At 40.4% G+C, this 20,196-nt stretch overlaps 1 protein-coding gene across 1 annotated transcript in view; it reads right to left on the bottom strand.

Annotated features, from left to right (window-relative positions):
* Positions 1-2,860: 2,860 nt before the first annotated feature.
* Positions 2,861-20,196, bottom strand: part of EFHB (EF-hand domain family member B) — a 48,620-nt gene continuing 31,284 nt past the window's right edge. The window contains exons 9-13 of the mRNA XM_012466724.2: positions 18,963-19,117; positions 11,450-11,657; positions 7,727-7,939; positions 5,860-6,041; positions 2,861-3,086 (exon numbers count right to left, since the gene is read on the bottom strand). Coding sequence (XP_012322147.2) covers positions 2,913-3,086; positions 5,860-6,041; positions 7,727-7,939; positions 11,450-11,657; positions 18,963-19,117 — 932 coding nt within the window. The 3' untranslated portion in view covers positions 2,861-2,912. The remainder of the gene's footprint in view (positions 3,087-5,859; positions 6,042-7,726; positions 7,940-11,449; positions 11,658-18,962; positions 19,118-20,196) is intronic.

The raw sequence follows: 20,196 nt of genomic DNA, 5'->3' as shown, positions 1-20,196 counted from the left end.
TGTATCCGTATCTTCTAGACACTGAGAGGTGAAGCTTTTAAATGATATCAGTTCAGATACCCTCATTTTTATTAAAAGGCTCAAACTTTTGAACATTTAGCTATTATTTTTATTAAAAGGTTCAAACTTTTTTTTAACATTTGGCTATTATTTATTCCTGTGAATTTGATACTAAAAAGTTGATTCAAATTTGGAGCATCTTTATGTTGGCGTTTTATTACCAATCTCAATGCTATTATTTATTCTCATTGTAGAATTCCTTATACGCTATGTTGGACAACATGACTGGGAATAAGTTGGAATGAGAGATAAAATAAAAAGATAACTTTTTTATTGAACAGGGTTTGCCAAGATAGGCAACACTAGTCTCTTGCCCCAAAGCCATCCCGCATTCAGGGCAGGGAGCAAACCCCTCAATCAGCTAAACTTAAATTCATGTGCCTCAAGGATCACCCCCATCACATGTGCCACTTTGATTCTAGATGGTTTAACTCATGAATAAACCTTAACAGGAGGTAGGTTTCTGAATCCTAGGCAATTCTGAAACAAAAGCAATGGAAGCAGCCCCTGTGCACAGGATTGAAGGGGTGCACTTGAAGAGAGTATTGACAATAGGCTGCTACATAACACCTGCACTCCATTCAGTCCCTAGCAAACTCAAAGGATAATGAAAAGGATAGAATAGGCTGAGTAGGGAAGACAGATACTTCATAATAAAAAGTAATGACCAGCCAGGCATGGTGGTTCATGCCTGTAATCCCAGCACTTTGGGAGGCCAAGGCAGCTGGATAACCTAAGGTCAGGAGTTCAAGACCAGCCTGACCAACGTGGTGAAGCCCCATATCTATTAAAAATACAAAATATTTAGCCCATCATGGTGGCATGCACCTGTAACCCCAGCTACTCGGGAGGCTGAGGCACGAGAATTACTTGAACCTGAGAGGCGGAGGTTGCAGTGAGCCAAGATCGTGCCACTGCACTCCAGCCCAAGCGACAGAGTGAGACTCCATCTCAAAAAAAAGTAATGACTGGGCTGCTGTCCAAAATTTCTAAATTGCAAGAAGGCAATAATGTTTCAAATGTCATGCTCCAAAAAGAGAAGACAGTATATACATAAAGCAGGTTTTTAGGCCAGAAGTTGTAAATGCATAGTATCAAGATTAACTTCATTTATCCCAAATTAGTTTAAGTCCATAGGTCATGAATTCTAGCTAATGCACACACATGGGCATCCTGGTAAGGCTGAAATCAAGATTTTCTCCATCTCCCTCCTTCACCCAGATACCATGGAATTTCTCCTACGGCTTCGGTGACATACAGATACTGGGTTGTAGAAACACAGTTTTCACTGAGAAAATTGCTCTAGATAACTGCTCTCAGAGCTGAGAATTGGCTTATTTCCTAAATTTAGTGGGAGCTGTGAAATCTTGTATGTCTTGTTACATCTTTGACTTTCTAAAGTTGAAGCTCATCGGAGGCTTGAGTTAAGTGACTAAGACTTTAAGAGCCAGGATGGAACTATGGTCTTCCCAGTGAGAAGTAGCTCAAGACACAGCTGCTTAAAGGAACCACACCTCTCCCCAGGTCTTCTGAACACCTTGGCTGAAACTAGGCAGAAGCAGAAAAAAAAAGAGATAATTTCCTTGGATTCTAATTCACTGGACACTAGAAGCTTTGTTTTCAGTCTCGAATTCCTTTTATCTCCAGATTTTAACTGACAAGGAAATTTAACATTTGGCTATTATTTATTCCTGTGAATTTGATACTAGAAAGTTGATTCAAATTTGGAGCATCTTTATGTTGGCGTTTTATTACCAATCTCAATGCTATTATTTATTCTCATTGCAGAATTCCTTATACGCTATGTTGGACAACATGACTGGGAATAAGTTGGAACGAGAGTTAAAATAAAAAGATAACTTTTTTATTTGTAAAGGGAGTTTCCTTGAAGTTGAAAATGTACAGTTCTGACCCTTTTATAGCCTACAAGGGACAAAATATAAAGAACCCACCAGTGATAGGAGGAGGATACACAAAGGAACCTCAATTGGTACTTTTAGAGTAGATTTAGGAAAGCCGGTCAGGACCATCCTGAAAGATGGCTTATCTCCTCCCTTAAGGCCATCTTCGACCACAGTTTGATGACTTAAGCCAAGGTGTTAAGACAGCATCAGTTTAGAGGTCATTTGGAAAAGATTGCTTATTTCCCAAACTTTATAATGTTTTGTTTGTCTCGTTTTTGCTGTCTTTAAAGCTTTAAACTTGTGGTATTTAATATATGGAAAGAGCTTCACTAGCTATATTTTTCATTTGTTCCTTTAAAGAATTCATTTTTAAAAGACAAGTAACTTTTCAATGAAAAAGGAAATGTAAGGAAATCAGGTTCGCTTTTTATTTTTTTATTTTACTCCTTAAAATTTTTCACCTGTAGTTCCATACACAAGATCCAGCTTTTCTAGTCCAGCTTCCAGTCCACGACATAAACATGAATCCCCTTACTCTTGGTGTGTTACTACATTTTGATCACCTGTGACAGAAATTGCAGTGCAAGATGGCTTAACCAACAAAGAAAATTAAACTTGGCATCACAAATCACACTTTGAATTCAGACCACCAACTAAACCGGATGGAATTCTTGGGCCTACCAAACTTCTATTATCATTCTGAACTATGTCTTTGCTGAGGCTGAATGTTAACTCTTCAAGCATTTGTCAAGCTTGTGGGTGCTTTATGGAAAACAACAAATTTCAAAATCCAAAATCTAATTTATTAGCAACGCATACAGGCATATGAATCTTACCACTGTGATTGATGAATCTCTAACATAATATCTAAAACAAGAATGGATTGAGCATTTTAGATAAACACAGAGTTAATAATTCTTTTGTTTGAATGAATGAACTCCAAAAATATCACATGGGTGTTTTACATTTGATCCGGTCTGCATGCTGTAGCTCATCTAGAACATTTCTGATGTTCTCAACACAAACTTCTCCTCTGTGATGCTTTTTTGATGCAAGATTCCATACATTTTCAAATTCTTCACCAGAAAGCTTGACACCAATGTTACACAATATCTCTGCAATCTGGGAAAAAGCAATTAAAATAGACCATGATTTTTATGTTTTAAAATTTTTAATGAAAAATACCTTTATAACATCTATGACTATGGATACGTATTCCAAAAAAGTATGTGTGTGTATGTGCTTGTGTGTGTGTGTGTGTGTGTGTGTGTATATATATATATATATAAAACGAGAAAATATCAAAATTCTAATGCTATGAGCTCAGAAATAATTTTGATATGAATATGAGAGTGTTCAAATATACTAGCCAATATATAAAATTACTTTTAACTTTAAATGTTTCATTGTTTTAAGGTGAGGTAGCAAAATTCAAGTAAAAGGAGTGAATAAAATAAGGATAGAAGACTTGCTAGGTTTGAGTTCCATTTCAGTCACTTATTGTCACTTTGGTCTAGTTTATGTCACCTAAGCCACTTGAACATTAGGTTCCCTCCCTTCCTTCTTTCCTTCCTCCCTTCCTCTCTCCCTCCCTCCCTCTCTTTCTCTCTCTCTCTCTTTCTCTCTTTCTTTTTGAGACAGAGTCTCACTCTGTTGCCCAGGCTGGAGTGCAGTGGGACAAGCTTGGCTCACTGCAGCCTCCGCCTCCTGCCTTCAAGCGATTCTCCTGCCTCAGCCTCCCAAGTAGCTGGGATTACAGGTGTGCACTATCACACCTGGCCAATTTTTTTGTATTTTCAGTAGAGACGAAGTTTCACCATGCTGGCCAGGCTGGTCTTGAACTCCTGACCTCAAGTGATCCACCCGCCTCAGCCTGAGCCACCGGGCATGGCCAAGTTTTTATAAAACATGAACATTTATAAAATGTATCTAACTGGTCCGTTGGAACTTTAACTGTGTGCAAATGGCAGACAGTGTACCCATGATTAAGTGAGCACACTAAAAGCCGACCACACTGACAATCAGCAACCTAGTATCTCTATAGTGATAATTATTAAAGCAGATGAAGGTGGGGGAAAACATGCTTCTTATGTCTCAAGGAAAATATAAGTAAGGAAAGTAAGAACTAGTAGTGGGAAGAAAGGATAGAATGAGTAGTGGGAATAAAATATGTGAAAACAAAATTTTTTAAAAAGACTAAATTGGAGGCCAAGGCAGGCAGATCACCTGAGGTCGGGAGTTCAAGACCAGACTGACTAACATGGTGAAACCCCGTCTTTATTTAAAAAAAAAAAAAAAAAAAAAAAAGAAGCATTTACTATGAAGCATTCAGAAAAAAAACAAAAGGGGAAATGAAAAGGTTCGACAGTGAATAGGAAAGCCAAAGAAATAAAATAGTTGCAGAATACATTTATTAAACAGAATCTCAACTATTAAAAGATCCCCTAGAAATGATGTACCCTTGTGGGAAATTAGTGCAATTAAATACAAATTAAATACTACTCAAATACAAAGCAAATTCTGAAATTCAGAAGAGCAGAGCTGCTAGCAACTGCAGCTATAAAGCAAAAGCACAATACCCCTATGCATAGTTGCTATTTTCCCCACCCACTGGTAGTTAAAGAAGGCCCCTGCAGAGTGAACTTAGGAATGGTTTAAGTCAGTCTTGAGCATCCCAGACCTTCTCCCCTGCTTCCTTTCCCACTCCTTGAGAGGCTTTGCTCCACTGGCTTGGCATTCTATCAGTAGCATGCCGACTAGCTAACACGTCTACTGAAATCTATCTATCCTCAAGTTAACATTGTTATTCCAAGCAAGTCTTTTGACTTCTTACCTTTGGTCTAGAATTGTGGGATAAAGGATGACTTCCTAGTTAAAAGAATTTTTAGGCATTATGAAACAAGCAGGAGATTTCTGTTTCTTTTGGAAACCCTGAAGTTCTATTTCAAAGGCCTTTCACAGTGACTGAGGGAAGTGAAAACACAACCTGGAGGTGTTTCTTCTTTGACCCGCAGGAAGGATACTGGGTTCCTCCTTTGGGGCCACTAAGCAGGCATCAGCATCTGTCTCCCCTTCCTCTCTGCCCTGCCTCCCTCTGAAAATTGCTGGAATGCATCTGCCACTGATTCAGTTAGTATTTAATAAGTTTCCAGGCCATTAACCCTTCATCTGAAGTTTGAGAAGGCATCGTATGTCTTTTCCTATATCATTTCCAGCTCCAGCTATGAAGGTTCTGAATTACACCTGCTTTCCATAAGCACAGATCTAGACAGGCTGGTCTAACAGCACAGCTATCAATGTCTGGCCCACAGCACCCCAGTGGCTATTCTAACCTAGCTGGCTTTATTACCCATCTAGGAAGAGGATCATCTCGGATGTGAGCACCACATTTTCTAGGTCAAAAGTAAACAAATAAAACAGATTTATGACCTTATCTGTGATGTGGCAACAAGACAGAATATTTTAAATCAACGCTTATCACAGATAATCTGAGACATATGATACCAGTGGACAAGAAGGATGGCAGAGTGACCATACTCATGACCACTCTTAGTTCTAGAGGCTCAAGGCCATCAGGATGCTTACATTAGAAAGGGATTGATCCTGTTCCTTTTCTCAACTAAGAATAGTATTACATGTTTTAGAAAAATATTTTTCTTCTTTACATGGGCCATATTGGATGTACGATATGAATTTACTCTTCCTATCACAGCGCAAATTCTACCTCAAGAATTGTACTGAATGTCACAACCAAGTTGAGCATTATTCATCAAGAATCCTATACTTGGGGATCCTGTAGACTTTTGTAAATATAAAAACCAAATTTTGAAAAGTCTAAAATAGTAGTTGTTGAATAGATAAAACATTTCCATTTTTGTATGCTTATATGCTATACCTCTTCTTTTGATCTGGTCTTGAAGAAGTCTCTTTCAAACACTCCTTTCTGGGCGAAGACGTTAGGATAGAGTAGTGAATAAGCATTACCCTGTTCACCATAATTAGTTCTGTCACTGATGCGACGAATTCGGGGAGCAGGAATGTCAGATCGAATGGTTGGAACACCAGAAATGGGGTAACCTAGGTCATTGATGGGGAAGGAAAACAGACATTCTAAAACAAAGCTGTGTAACATAGTAGCCACCAGTCACATGTGCATACTGGGCACTTAAAATGTGGCTAGGAAGAATTTTGGTGTAATCCAAATGTAAAATTCAAACATTTTAGTACTAAAAAGCAAAATATTTAATAATTGTTAATTGATTAGTTATTGAAATAATATTTTGAATATATATAGTATTAAAATTAATTTCACCTGTTTCTTTTTTTAACATAGCTTTTTGTGTGTGTGTGTGACAGGGTCTCACTCTGTCACCCAGGCTAGAATGCAGTGGCAATGATCATAGCTCACTGCAGCATTGAAATCCTGGACTCAAGTGATCCTCCCACCTCAGCCTCCCAAGTTGCTGAGACTACAGGAGTTTGCCACTATACCCCCACTAATTTTTGCATTTTTTGTAGAGACAGGGTCTCCTTATGTTGCCCAGGCTGGTCTTGAAGTCCTTTTCTCAAGTGATCCTCCCACCCTGGCCTCCCAAGGTTCTGGGATTATAGGCATGAGCTTCTATGCCCAGCCTGATTTTCTTTAATGCTAAAAAATGTGTAAATGCATAGATGACTTCAATTATATTTCTATTGGACAACACAGTCTAAAAAGAGTAGCAAGATTTCATTACTCTGGAATGTATAGCATGTCCATAAAATCCAGTTGAGAACATGTAACATGTCTATAAAATCCAGTTGAGAACATGTAAATCCTTAATGATGTCCTTAGTCCAAGGATATAATCTTGATCAACAAAAAATAGTCTTTCTAAATAACCAACATTTGTCATGCTTCATGTTGACATAGGGGTGTTACGGGTTGAATTGTCTCCTTCCAAAATTTATATGTTGAAGTCCTAACCTCCACTACCTCAGAGTGTGACCTTATTTGGAAATAAGGTCATTTCAGGTGTAATTAATTAAGATGAGGCCCTACCGGAGTATGGTGGGCCCCTAACCTAATATGGCTAGAGTCCTTGTAAGACAGAGAAATTTGGACATAGACATGAAAATGGGGAGAACACCATGTGAAGATGAAGGCAGAGAGCAGGGTGATGCTGAAGAAGCCAAGTAGTGCCAAAGACTGCTAGCAAATCACCAGAAACTAGAGGAGAGGAATGGACAGATTCTCCTTTACAACCCACCAGAGGAACCAATCCTACTGACACCTTGCACTTCAAGCCTCCAAAACTGTGAGACAATAAAATTCTGTTAAGACACCAGTTTGTGGTACTTTGATACAGCAGCCCCAGCAAGCTAACACATGAGGAATGAATATTCAGAGAAATGTTTTGTAAAAGCTCTTTAAATATTTGGAGGCAGATATGTATGGAACTAAGAATCATATGGTTTTAAAATCTTCTAATATTAGTACTGGGTGGAGCCTGAATTACTACAATGTATAACATTCGATGTTCTGATCTATAATGGTTTCCATTTCATTAATCTATAAAGAATCATTTTACTTTGGTCATCATTGGCAATTCAGTTCAATCAACATTTATATGTGGGCCTCTCTTCCCCAGGTGGTTAGAATACAGAATTAAATGCAAGGTACAAGGCTTCGAGGGCCTTAGTGGAGAAAGGCAGGGGACAATGCAAGGACAGAGAGAGGACAGTTTGCTTCCATGTTTGTCGATGCTTGACAAATAAGTGACATACAAGTAGAAGGAATGGCTCCTACAACTGCATTGATCTCAGAAGAAGTTGTCTTATAGTCGTTAGAAACTTTATCACTTGGTCTCAGAAGTGTCCGGAGAGTCTTTTCTGTGCTCCCTGGTTCTTTTAAGAAAATATCTTCTGGCTTTATGAGGAGAGTTGGTTCAGATTCTTCAACATAAGCCTCAGTAGGGTTTACATAATCTGGTTTTCTACCTTTAAGAAGAAAAGGGAAAGAAGAAATGCAGGAATACATTACTACTTAGTACTTGCTGCTCTGCAACAGGATAAGTTTTCCCATCTCGTCTCTTCTTGCTAATGGAAACAGCTGGCATGACCCCTCCACTGGCCCAGCACCCCGCTGTGGAAGAGTAAGTTCAGGCCAATGTCATACACCAGGAAATCTGAACATGGCCTAATGTTTTCTTCTGCCACTCCACTCACTTCATTCTAGAATAAAGCTTTGAAATATGAGAGAGCAAATGTAAACATAGATTCCATCCATTTAAAAAAAAGAGTGTATTTTAATATTTAACTTGAACTACAAAGTTTTTCCTAGCACTATGCTCTAGAGAGAAATAAGACAAGACATGCTTGTAGTTGAAAATTCCACACCTACTTGGTGGGGAGCATGCATTACAACATTGAGGGAGAGGATAAGGACTCACTGTGAGCTCAAGAACTGTTTCTATAACTAACTCCTGACAAGTCAGTGTACAAAAGAAAACCCTGAGGTGGAACTGTAGTTGTAAGACTCTGTCCTCTTTTGCAGATTTGCTTTACTGAGTCAATCCTGAATTTAGGAATAAATTCCTGCAATCTTTTTCAAAGATCTGGTTACTCCATAGGTACCACTAGAGAGCGCTGTGGTGTTTCCATCTTTAGAAGAATTCTAAAGGTTCTAGGGGAGCCCAAGCAAGGGTTGCAAAGGCAAGTGGCCTGCCGGTATTAGAAAAAGATGGAAACCGTGGCAACCTAGAAAGGACTTGCCTCTCTAAAGAATGCACTCCTCTCCCCCTTCCCACCTTCCCCCACACTCAGTTCCTGCCGATTGCTGCTATGAATATGCTCAGGCCCACTGTTCCAGATCCTCTAATCCTCCACCTCATCAAAAGTGAAATCTGGACAAGGTTTGAAAAAGAATTTCTCAAAAAATTGAAAGATTACTTACCCCCTTTTCTCCAGAAGTCAACAGTAGGACAGAATTTGATATCAGGAAAATTTTGGCAGAACGTTCCTGGGACCCTTCCAGACCTACTGACCACAAACTTAACAGTTCCTACCCTAAAATCCTAGAAGATGAAAATCCTCAAGGACTCCATTGGAAATGGCTGAAGAAATCAGGGTCCAGAAAACAGAAACAAATCGAAGAACTCTCTGGTCTGAAATAAGCTTTTGCTTTCTGCCATTACTTCATGAGTTGTGCCAAGAAGGAAGCTCTGTCACCCCCTGTTTATGAAAGAGTTGGAGTAGAGCTGTTTTCTATGAAAAGCTTCATTAGGTAGAGAAGATTCTGATGTTTTCCTAGTGGACAGAATAGAAAGGCTAGCCCATAAGGGCTCACAGCATCAGGAGAGACCAAAATTTGGTTTTGACCTAACAGAAAGGCATGTCCCAAAAATAAAAGTGAAAATAGTGGTAGCTCCAGTTTTTAGAAGAGAGACATTCCAAGAGGAAATAAAAATGTAAACCATCTTTTTTAAAAGTTACACCTCTAATAATTAAGATACAAAAATTAGGGTAGGCTGGGTGCAGGGGCTCATGCCTGTAATCCCAGCATATTGGGAGGCTAGGGAAAGAGGATCCCTCAAGCCAGAAGTTCACAACCAACCTGAGCAACACAGCCACTCCAGAGGCTGAGGCAGGAGAATCCCTTGAGCCCAAGAGTTCAAGGCTGCAGTGAGCTATAATTGCACCACTGCATTCTAGCCTGGGCAAACAAGAGTGTGTCAAAAAAATTAAAACAAATGCCGTATTATTATAAACTAAAGTACAAGAATGCAAGACTGTTTGTTTGAAATAACACTCAATGGTAGTGAGATTGAAGTAAAACCTCACAGATTTAGCTGATAAAATTGCAAATCACTAAAATGATTTAGAAAAGCAAAATGAAAATAGAGAGTTACTTCTGGGACAATAATAACATTCATAAGAAATGAGAAATAAAAAGCTTTTTGAGAGATGATCATTATAGCATTGTGCATATTACTTTTAAAATATCTAGAAACAACCTAAATTTTATAGAGTGAAGAAATTGTTTAGTAAATCATAATATATCAGCATGAGGGAACTGAACTGTAATTCATAGAAACCAAAAAACCTTTTCTTAATTCCTTAGAAATGTGAAAGCTGGCTAGGCATGGTGGCTCATGCCTGTCATCCTAGCACTTTGGAAGGCCAAGACAGGAGGATCACTTGAGACCAGGAGTTTGAGATCAGCCTAGGCAACATGGTGAAACCCTATCTCTGCTAAAAATGCAAAAAATTAGCCAGGCATGGTGGCACATGCCAACCATAATCCCAACTACTCTAGAGGCTGAGGCACAAGAATCACTTAAGCCTGGGAGGCAGAGGTTGCAGTGAGCCAAGATGACACCACTGCACTCCAGCCCGGGCAACAGAGGAAGACCCTGCCCCAGGAGAAGAAGAAAGAAGAAAGAATGAAGAAGGAAGAAAGAAGAAGAGGAAGAAGGAGGAGAAAGAGGTGGAGGAGGAGGAAAAGAAATTTAAAAGTTAAATTTTAAAAAGTCTTTAATAGTATTAAAGTGTTATTTTAAATATGCTTAAGATATATATATACACACACATATGCTGTGTATATGTATAAATGTTTATGTCTATAAATGTAATGATACAGAAAGATAAAATGTAAGCTAGAGGTATCCAATCATTTGGCTCCCCTGGGCCTCACTGGAAGAAGCAGAATTGTCTTGGACCACACATAAAATCCACTAACACTAAGGATAGCTGATGAGCTTAAAAAAAAAAAAATGGCAAAAAAACTCATAGCATTTTAAGATTCGTGTTGGTCAGCATTCAAAGCTGTCTGGAACCATGTGTTGGACAAGCTTGATATAAACGTTACAACATTTGAATCAAAAGTAAAGATTATTCTGTTTTTCCTTTTTACACAAAATTCAAAAAATCTAACTTTATGTCAAATTCTATTTTTCCTGGGAAAGGGAGCTAATTAGATAATCGTTTTTAAACAGGTTTCTGAGAAACTGTCTTTCATATTTTGAGCTTCGGTATAGGTTTTGTGCTTTTAATTTTTTTGAATAATACATAGTTCAAACTCAAAAGATACAAAAAAATAGATGAAAAAATGAGTCTCATTGCCACGCTGTACCTCAGCCATCCAACTGCCTCTTCCTGGAAATAATAAATGTTATTGATTTTTTTCTTACACTTGCACAGATATTCTATACATAAGCAAATAAACGTGCATATGCATATTTTTATTTTTCATATAATATTGAAGTTGAGTATAGCTGAACTCATATAAAAATATAGAAGTCTATTTAAGAATTCAGCAAATGGCTAAGTATGCTGGCTCATACCAATAATCTCAGCACTTTGGAAGGCCAAAGCAAGAGAATCCCTTGAACCCAGGAGTTTGAGACCAGCCTGGGCAACATAGTGAGATCTTGTGTCCATTAAAAATAATAATAAATTTTAAATATTTTTTTAAAAAAGAATTCAGCAAACCTTAAAAAAATTAAATACCTTTAATAATGACCCTCTCTTCATATTCTTTAAGAAGCACTTTGTCTTTCCAGTTAAGAAAATTTGCAAATTCCAGATAGTTAATGAGGCCATCGTTATCCACATCGCAGTAGTCAAACAGCTGGTCCAGGAGCTTCTCATCTAAACTCAGGTTGGCCTGGTCACAAGCTTCCTGCAGCTCGGCTTTATCTATCACCCCATCTCCCTTCTGTTATACAGGAAGCAAAAGAACATAAAATGGGAGTTATGTTCAAGAGCAGAGTAGGCAACATTATTTAGTTTAAGGAAAAAGAAATAGCTTCATCATATAAATTCAAATTGGTCTCAATTTTCACAGAAGAGGAGTCAAATATGCTGTTTACACCACGGTAGAGCAATATCACCATGATATGGGCTTGACATTTCATGTGACCAATGGGTATGTATTTTTGATAGCCCTCTATAATTTTTCATCCTTACAAAGTTTTTAACACCTTCTGTGTTTTAACAAGGCTATAAATGGCCCTTCATTTCATTGTTATGGAGGAGAAACTGGGGAGATAATTGCAGGACAAGTTCACAGAGGTAGATTCAAAGATAGTTGTCTGGTTTTGATAGCACTCCTATGGGCAAGAGGGAAATGCTACCAATCTGATGGTCAGCCCCATTGTAACAAGAAACACAAATCCATCCTGGTAAGTAGCGGGAGGAGCACAGAGGGAAAAGTCTCACCTCCTTTCAGACAGCAGTTAGAGGCAGAAGTTCCTACACTGAGTAAGAACAGACGGAAGTGTATAAGGGCTCTGAGCAGAAATTGGCTGATTTACTTGGGAAATGAAGGGGCAGAGCACACCATGCTTGTTAAGGAAGAATGGCAACAGCTGGGACATCTTACAACTCGGTTCCTCCTGCAGGCTATCAAGCCAACCTTAAACCCATTCAGAGATAATGGCAAAGGCCCCAGTTTTCTTGTTAGTTTCTGCAGTGAATCCTGACTTCTACAAGGGAGCTTTAGGCCCCTTGGAGAGACTTCCCTAAGAAGAAATAACTCCCAGGAGAAACCATAAATGAGTCACTGCATGCTATTTAAGCTCTTACTGCCCAGGACTAGATTTACAATGCTGATGGAAGCAATCCCCTAGAGAATGAGAAACTGACTCGATGAATTATAAAAGTCAGACCCACAGCCCTGGAAAACTTCCCACCTAACTCTTGTATTCAAACATAATGAGAACTTAAAATATATGATCTTGACAATAGAGCTGCAAATCCCCTGGATTAAAGTAGACTCCTTTATAAAAGCCTCTACTACAACCAAAAATGCAAACCCACACTCATCCCTAGCTGAAAAGCAATGTGAGATGTGGCTGTTGAATCAAGAGATCCCCAAAACTGAAACAGATGCTGTCAATGATAACTTACTGCCTAATTTGCAGGGCTTTGTGTGCACTGAAAACATTGGTGGTTTGTTTCAGGGAGCTAGAATGCCACCACCAGGCCAATCAAAACTCAAAATAAATATTTCTTAGTGGTGCAAAGCCATTCTCTCCCTCTGCACCCTTAATCCCTCCCTCCCCAAAGCCCTGATCTCAACTGCTTTAGGAAGAAAGATGAACACCGTGTGTTCTCACTCATAGGTGGGTGTTGAACAACGAGACCAGGTGAACTCAGGGAGAGGAGCATCACACACAGGGGACAGTTGGGGGGGTAGGGGAGAGACAGTGGGGGGTGGGGAGGGAGGGGAGGGTGGGGAGGGATAACATGGGGAGAAATGCCAGATATAGTATGCACCTAAAGTAAAATAAATAAATTATTTAAAAAAAAGAAGAAGAAGTAGGACCAAGGGCTCCAGGTCTTCAAGAGGGATGCATCTGTTCAGTGGGGTGAGATTCTCACATTTTTATGGTTTGGATACAGGTGCCAAAGTCATCCTCATAGTCAGTCCTGGGAGAGGGTGGTAGGGAAGGATGGCCATATTCAGTTAATGGGGTTTGGGCAGCATAGTTTGCAGAGAAGAATGAAAGATAACAATGTATTATTGCCATGGCTTCCAAGGCTGAAGGTTTAATTGGTATTGATGCTTTCCATGTCTATATAGTGATGTTCATATGTGACAGCGGGGATTACCCTGATCAAGAAGAGCCATGTATAGACAATTGTTAGTATCTTTGGGACCCCACAGCCCTAATGACTCCTTTGGGTTACAAGTGTATGACTGGTGGTTTTGCCAATTAGAGCCTCTGGAAAAGAAAAGCAACCTTCACATGAAGGTGCACCTTGAAGTTTAGGACTCACTGCCTCCCTAACATAGTTACCAGGTAGACCTCCATTAGCCTGTCACCGAGCTCTTCTGGAAACTGAACACTAGACCCATGGAGGCTTTGTGACTCTCCAGCCGATAATCATTTTGAGGTGGGCCAACTTGGACTCAATGACTAATAAAGTGAAAAAGGAGCAAACAAGCCCCAGATGTCAAACAGAAATGACATATTCAAGAATGCAGCCAGCCCAACCCCAGTAACATCTCAGCTTTACATGTAAAAGGGTCACGGTATTTTTGTTGTTGTTGTTATTGCCGCTGTTGCTGAGACAGGCTGTCACTCTATTGTCCAGGCTGGAGTGCAGTGGCGTGATCATAGTTCACTGCAGCCTGAAACTCCTGGGCTCAGGTGATCCTCCTGCCTCAGCCTACTGAGTAGCTGGCACTACCACTCCTGGCTAATTGTTTTTGTTTACTTGTAGAGATGGGGTCTCACTATGTTACCCAGGCTGGTTTCAAAGCCCTGGCCTCAAAGTATCCTCCTGCCTCAGTCTCCCAAAATGCTAGAATTGTAGATGTAAGCCACCACACTCAGCTGAGTAGTGATCCTTTAGAGGAAAAAAAAAAAAAAAACTTATTCACCGCTCTGTCACCTGAAGCAAAGCCACTGGTTCAAGAGCACCCTCAGTTCGTAGAACCTCCTCTAAATGCCTGGGCCTGGTTCACTGATAGTCTGGCTGAGCTGAAACCTAGTGGTCGTCACTGAGCTAGACTAAAGGCTATTCTCATGTCTCTAGCCCATACTGCCCTTGATAAACCTGTTACATTTTTACTGACTCTTGGGCAGTTGCCTGTGGCCTACCTGTTTGGTTTGCCACCTGGAAGACTATAGACAAGCAGATTAAAGACACCCCTTTAAGGGTCTGCAAACTACAGACAAAAGTTATGGCTACTGATTGAACTATTTGGGTAGTTCGTGTAGGTACTCACCATAAGCATGGGAATGATTGGAATCAAGCTGCTGATCAAGCCTGAACATCCAGATTGCCAACATTGCTGCCTGTACATACATGGCAACACACCCCCATTACACATAGGGCACAAGATAGAGGGCTCCATGTTTCTAATGCAGAAGCCGCCACTGCATGCCCAACTTGTGACTGCCAGAAGTTGACTCATTTGTCTCATGGTGAGAGAGGACACATCACATATAGGGAGCTCCCTCATGCTTCTGACAGACTGACTATAATGAATCTTTGACTCCTCCCCGCTCAGAACTCTTGGTGGTGCCACAGCAATATTGACACTTATTCAAGTTACAGAATTGCCATTCCAGTCCAATCATATGGCTCTAGTCCCAACAGTAGGACCCGTAAAGTTAAGTTAATGTGCGTCACGTGTGTTGCTTTCTGGAACATTTTCAGTCTGACAATGGGATGCACCCTATAGCACAAAAGCTACTCAGCAATGAGCTGTTAGACAAGGTATTCAATGAACCTTTCTTACACCCTACCATCCATTGTCATGTGGTATCATTGAGCATTGGAATGGCCTTCTCAAAAACTGTCCACCTCTCTCACCAGCTCCTGGCTGTTTGGTCACTTAATGCACCTGTCCCCAGAAAGGACTCATTCTTACCTCAGCTGATTCCTGAATAGTAATCAGAATAAAAGGGGCAGGGGTTATAAAGACTTATTTTGAAAATGTGGGTTACTGCCATGACCATTCCTGGACATGGTGCATCTTTTCTCCCTCCCACAGCAATCCCGGGCCAATAGCGTTGGTCCACCCTTTTGGTAGCAACCAGGCATAAAAAGGATTCTAGGAGGTTCAAATTTAATTATATTTCAGCCACCTAATTTTCCTGTTGGGTTGACATAGTCCTTGGTCATAAATATAAGAACCACTTGGTTGTGTATACCTCTCAAAAATCAGTGTGAGAGCTGGGAGCAAGGGCTCACATCTGTAATCCCAGCAACAAGGGAGGCTGAGGCGGGAGGATCACTTGAGGCTCAGAGTTCAAGGCTGCAGTGGCCAATCTCAGCTCACTGCAACGTCCACCTCCGAAGTTCAAGTGATCTCCTGCCTCAGCTTCCCGAGTAGCTGGGATTACAGGCATGCGCCACCACACCCAGCTAATTTTTGTATTTTTAGTAGAGATGGGGCTTCACCATGTTGGTCAGGCTGGTCTCGAACGCCTAACATCAGGTGATCCGCCCTCCTTGGCCTCCCAAAGTGCTAGGATTACAGGCATGAGCCACCATGCCCAGCCCATATTCTCTATTTTCACCTAGACCTTGTGTTTGGAAAGGTCAGGTATAAGAGGGACCAGGGATCTCTTAGAAAAGTTCCAGAGATCTGTTTTATTCTCTTTTATGCCTGACCTTTCCAGACAAAAGTTCTAGATGAAAATAGGAGGTAAATGGGAAAAAAGATGAAGTTACAGCTACTGGAATGGGATACACTGATTTTGTGACAATGTTGGGAGAGCAGCAACTGAACTCTTGGAGAGAGAATACCTTAGTCCCAGGATGTTCTGGGGAGTGAGGGACATCACGACATTTTGTTTTTCAGCCCACTCCTGAAGACTGCATCATAAAGGAAAATGCCTTGGTGCAGCTCTCTCAAACTCCTGGCGACACCTTAGTTTTAACTGACTGCCAGGCAGTTCTGACCACAATTTGAAGGACATCCTCCTCAACTTTACCAAGATATCTATTGGAAACATCAGAGAATGACCCTAGTTACTACACCTCCCACATTGAACCCCTTTGAGTATCTTCCCCAGCCCCATCTGCAGTCATTCCACAAGGTGAGCAAATACCACCAGCTGGTGGCATGGACAGACGAGGTTGAACTTACTGACCTCATGCAGCCCCTCCAAAAACAAGGACTATACACAAGTATTGAACCTAACTGAGAACCCTATAGCCTGGGAGCCAAATTTATTTTAGGAAACTATTCTAGTTTGTTAACAGTGTTTACATATTGACAACAAATGTGCTCCTTAAGTGAGCACAAATCTGCACATGCTTAATTAGACAATTAATTAAAAGAGAAAATCATCAGCTGACTTGCATTGCTAAGAACATCTGTCATGAATTACATAGTCTATGATAGCTAGGAGCCAAAATCTCTGATTGCAACTCTGAGTTGATCATTAGTACTAGGGCCTCACTCTACTTCAGTGTTGTGTTACGTATGTTTACCAACTGGCTCTTTGGTGGTGTGGTGGAAGGAAGCCCTGATTTGTAGCAGGTGCTGCATTCCATGGTGTACCTACTCTCATCATGGTAATTTCTAGCTACTGTTGTGATATCAACTAGCTTCTAAGCTTTCTGCAAATTTAACAATATGTTCTCTCAAGCCAACTTTTTAACACACTACCGCTACTCAATGTGTAACTCTTCCTCTAGATTTTCAGTGCTCTAAATGGAATGTCTACACATTATCTGGAATAATACTTGATGTACTATGAGTATTCAATAAATAACAGAATTAATTTCATAAGCCAAGAAGATTCACTTAGAAATCATAGTTTATTTGCTGTTGTGTTTTCTTCCATTAAACTAAATGTGGCATCCAATAATATAAGATTTAAATAATCAAAAATTATCCTGCAGCTGTACTAGACCCACATCTTATTACCCTCTCAGAAAAAAAGCTCCTTATGGACACTGAACATTATATTGTGCATATTAAAGTTAACTATTTAAAAGGTATATCAAGGGCGGGTGCGGTGGCTCACACCTGTAATCCCAGCACTTTGGGAAGCCAAGGTGGGTGGATCACTTGAGGTCAGGAGTTCAAGACCAGCCTAACCAATATGGTGAAACTCCAGTTCTATTGAAAATACAAAATTAGCCAGGTATGGTGGTGTATGCCTGTAATCCCAGCTACTTGGGAGGCTGAGGCAGGAGAATCACTTGAACCTGGGAGGTGGAGGTTGCAGTGAGCTGAGATCAAGCCACTGCACTCCAGCCTGAGTGACAGAGTGAGACCCTATCTCAAAAAAAATTTTAAAAAACATGTAAGATATATCAGCATTAAATAATTCTCAGTAATTTCCTCCCTGCTTAATTTATCATAAGGAATGTGCCTGATGGTTTACTTAGATAACCAACAGCTATTAGGATGATCATCTTTTGTATAATTACATTTAGGATGAAGAATTCTTAAAAGCAGAGTACTACATTGTGGCAGGTTCTCTTATTCATGTCACTACCATTATTTATTGAGTTGGCTCCAAGTTTCCTGGTAACCAAAGCCAAAAAGGTGTGCATAATCAGTACAAAATTCATGCTAACCATAAGATAAAAACCACTCAGATACTTAGATGAAGTACAATTATTTTCTTTGTCAAGACTTAGTTTCTTATAAAGAGGATGCACGTGACAAAAATAAAAGCCTCACGGGCATACTAACAAAAAATATGCCACATTTCAATGGCAGTTTCTAATAGTGCTCCTTAGCATAAGCTAAAGGCAGTGCAGCTTGGTAAAAGTAATTCTGTGAGGGCCTAAAATTATGTGAGGTAATTATGTAGCCCTAGATTGATCTGATTATTTCAAAGAATAAAATTTAGAGTATCTTGAACATTGAATGATCTTACACTCCCAAAACTAAAACCACATACCCTGCTCCCCAGGGAAAAGACACTCTAAGCTTGACTTGGACCAAGAATGCAGGTACTGTGTGTATATATTCAGATTTAGGTGTAGATTGTCAAGTCTTCCCCAGGGACCCACAGTGCTACCCACTCCCCCTTGCTCCCAGCACACTACAGTTTAATAATCCACAACAGTGGTTCTCAAACTTGAATGTGCATCAGAATCACTAGAGTGCTTGCTAAAATTGCTGGGCTCCATCCCAGAGTTCCTACCTCAGTATATCTGAAATGGGCCTTGTAATAGGCATTTCTAACAAGTTCCCACGTGATGATGATGGTGGTAGTAGAACCACACTTTGACCACCAATAACCTGCACAAGGGGTCAGCAAACGTCTTCTGTTAAGGGGCAAATAGTAGATATTTTAGGTTTTGAAGCCCACACTGTTTTTGTTGCTACTACCTAACTCGGCATTCATAGTGCAAAAGCAGCCACGGAGAGTACTGAAAACAACACAGGCATGGTTGTGTTCTGATAAAACTTTACTTACACAAACGGTGGGCTGGATTTGGCCCACAGGCTATAGTTTGCTGACCCCCGATGTACACCAAACTGCTGGGATCTGTAAGCCCATGCATTACCAAGAAGCTCTCCCCTATTACTGGCCTTGTCGTAGTGCCTGAAGGCTGCCAGCAAAGTGTCAAACTTTTGGTAATTAACTTTCTTCAAGTGATGCCGAACTGCTGCAATCAGGGCTCGCTGTCTATCCTTGCCTCGAAGATATTCACCTGGAAGTCTATTATGGATGAGATCACCAACTCCTATTGAAGAGAGGGAAAAAGTTTTTTACATAAATTTAAAGTCTTTCTGTATTATTTCTATCTTTTACAAAGAGAGAGAGAGAGATCTAGCAACCTCTGTGAATGAAAGGAACATCTAACTCTGACCTGATTATGCAGCAAGTCAGAAAATCCTTCTGTACTCTAAAAAGGTAGATAAATTGATAAAAATTAGTATTTCTGTTTCATGTTACCTCTCTGCTCAAGAAGAAAATCTTAAAAAATGAATTTTGTGTGGACATCACCAACCCCACTCAACTGTCAAGTCTTTTCCTTAGACAGTGAAATCCTTGCTGGACTACCTCTTGGCCATTTGTCTACAATGCTGAGGATTTAAAAGCAAGGGCTGATTCCAGGTGTGCCTCGGAATTGACTAAACTTGGAGAGCCTTGTAAAAATTAAACTCAAATTCTCTGCTCTCTCCTATGTGAGTTTCCAGTTGACTGTCAGTCTGCATACCAAGTTTCCATTTCTCGGTCTTGCTTCCACTCATGCCACCACCAGCACCGGAGGCCTGCCTCCCTTCACACCTCCATTAACTAGGAGTCCTGACCCACACCCCAACTAGAGTTGACCATGCTGCTTCAGATGTGGCAGCTTGGTGAATACCACCAGAGGAGACCTCCTGCCTCTGTTCATTTTCCCCAACCAACTCACCTCCCATCTTCCTGCCAGGACTACCCTCTGCTTTCTCTTTTTCTTTTCTTTTCTTTTATTTATTTCTGTATTTATTTTTTTATTTTTTGAGACAGAGTCTCTCTCTGTCTCCCAGGCTGGAGTGCAGTTACATGATCTCAGCTCCCTTCAACCTCCACTTCCCAGGTTCATGTGATTCTCCCACCTCAGCCTCCCAAGTAGCTGGGATTGCAGGCTCCTGCCACCACACCTGGCTAATTTTTGTATTTTTAGTAGAGATGGGGTTTCACCATGTTGGTCAGGCTGCTCTCAAACTCCTGACCTCAAGTGATTTACCCACCTTGGCCTCCCAAAGTTCTGGGATTACAGGCATGAGCCACCATGCCCTACCAGACTCTCGGCTTTTTTAGACAAGGTCCTGCTGG

Source organism: Aotus nancymaae, unplaced genomic scaffold, assembly GCF_030222135.1.
Source record: "Aotus nancymaae isolate 86718 unplaced genomic scaffold, 86718_ANA_hifiasm-v0.15.2.pri h1tg000019l, whole genome shotgun sequence".
NCBI classification, from domain to species: Eukaryota; Metazoa; Chordata; class Mammalia; order Primates; family Aotidae; genus Aotus; species Aotus nancymaae.
This window is presented reverse-complemented; position numbering and strand designations above follow the sequence as displayed.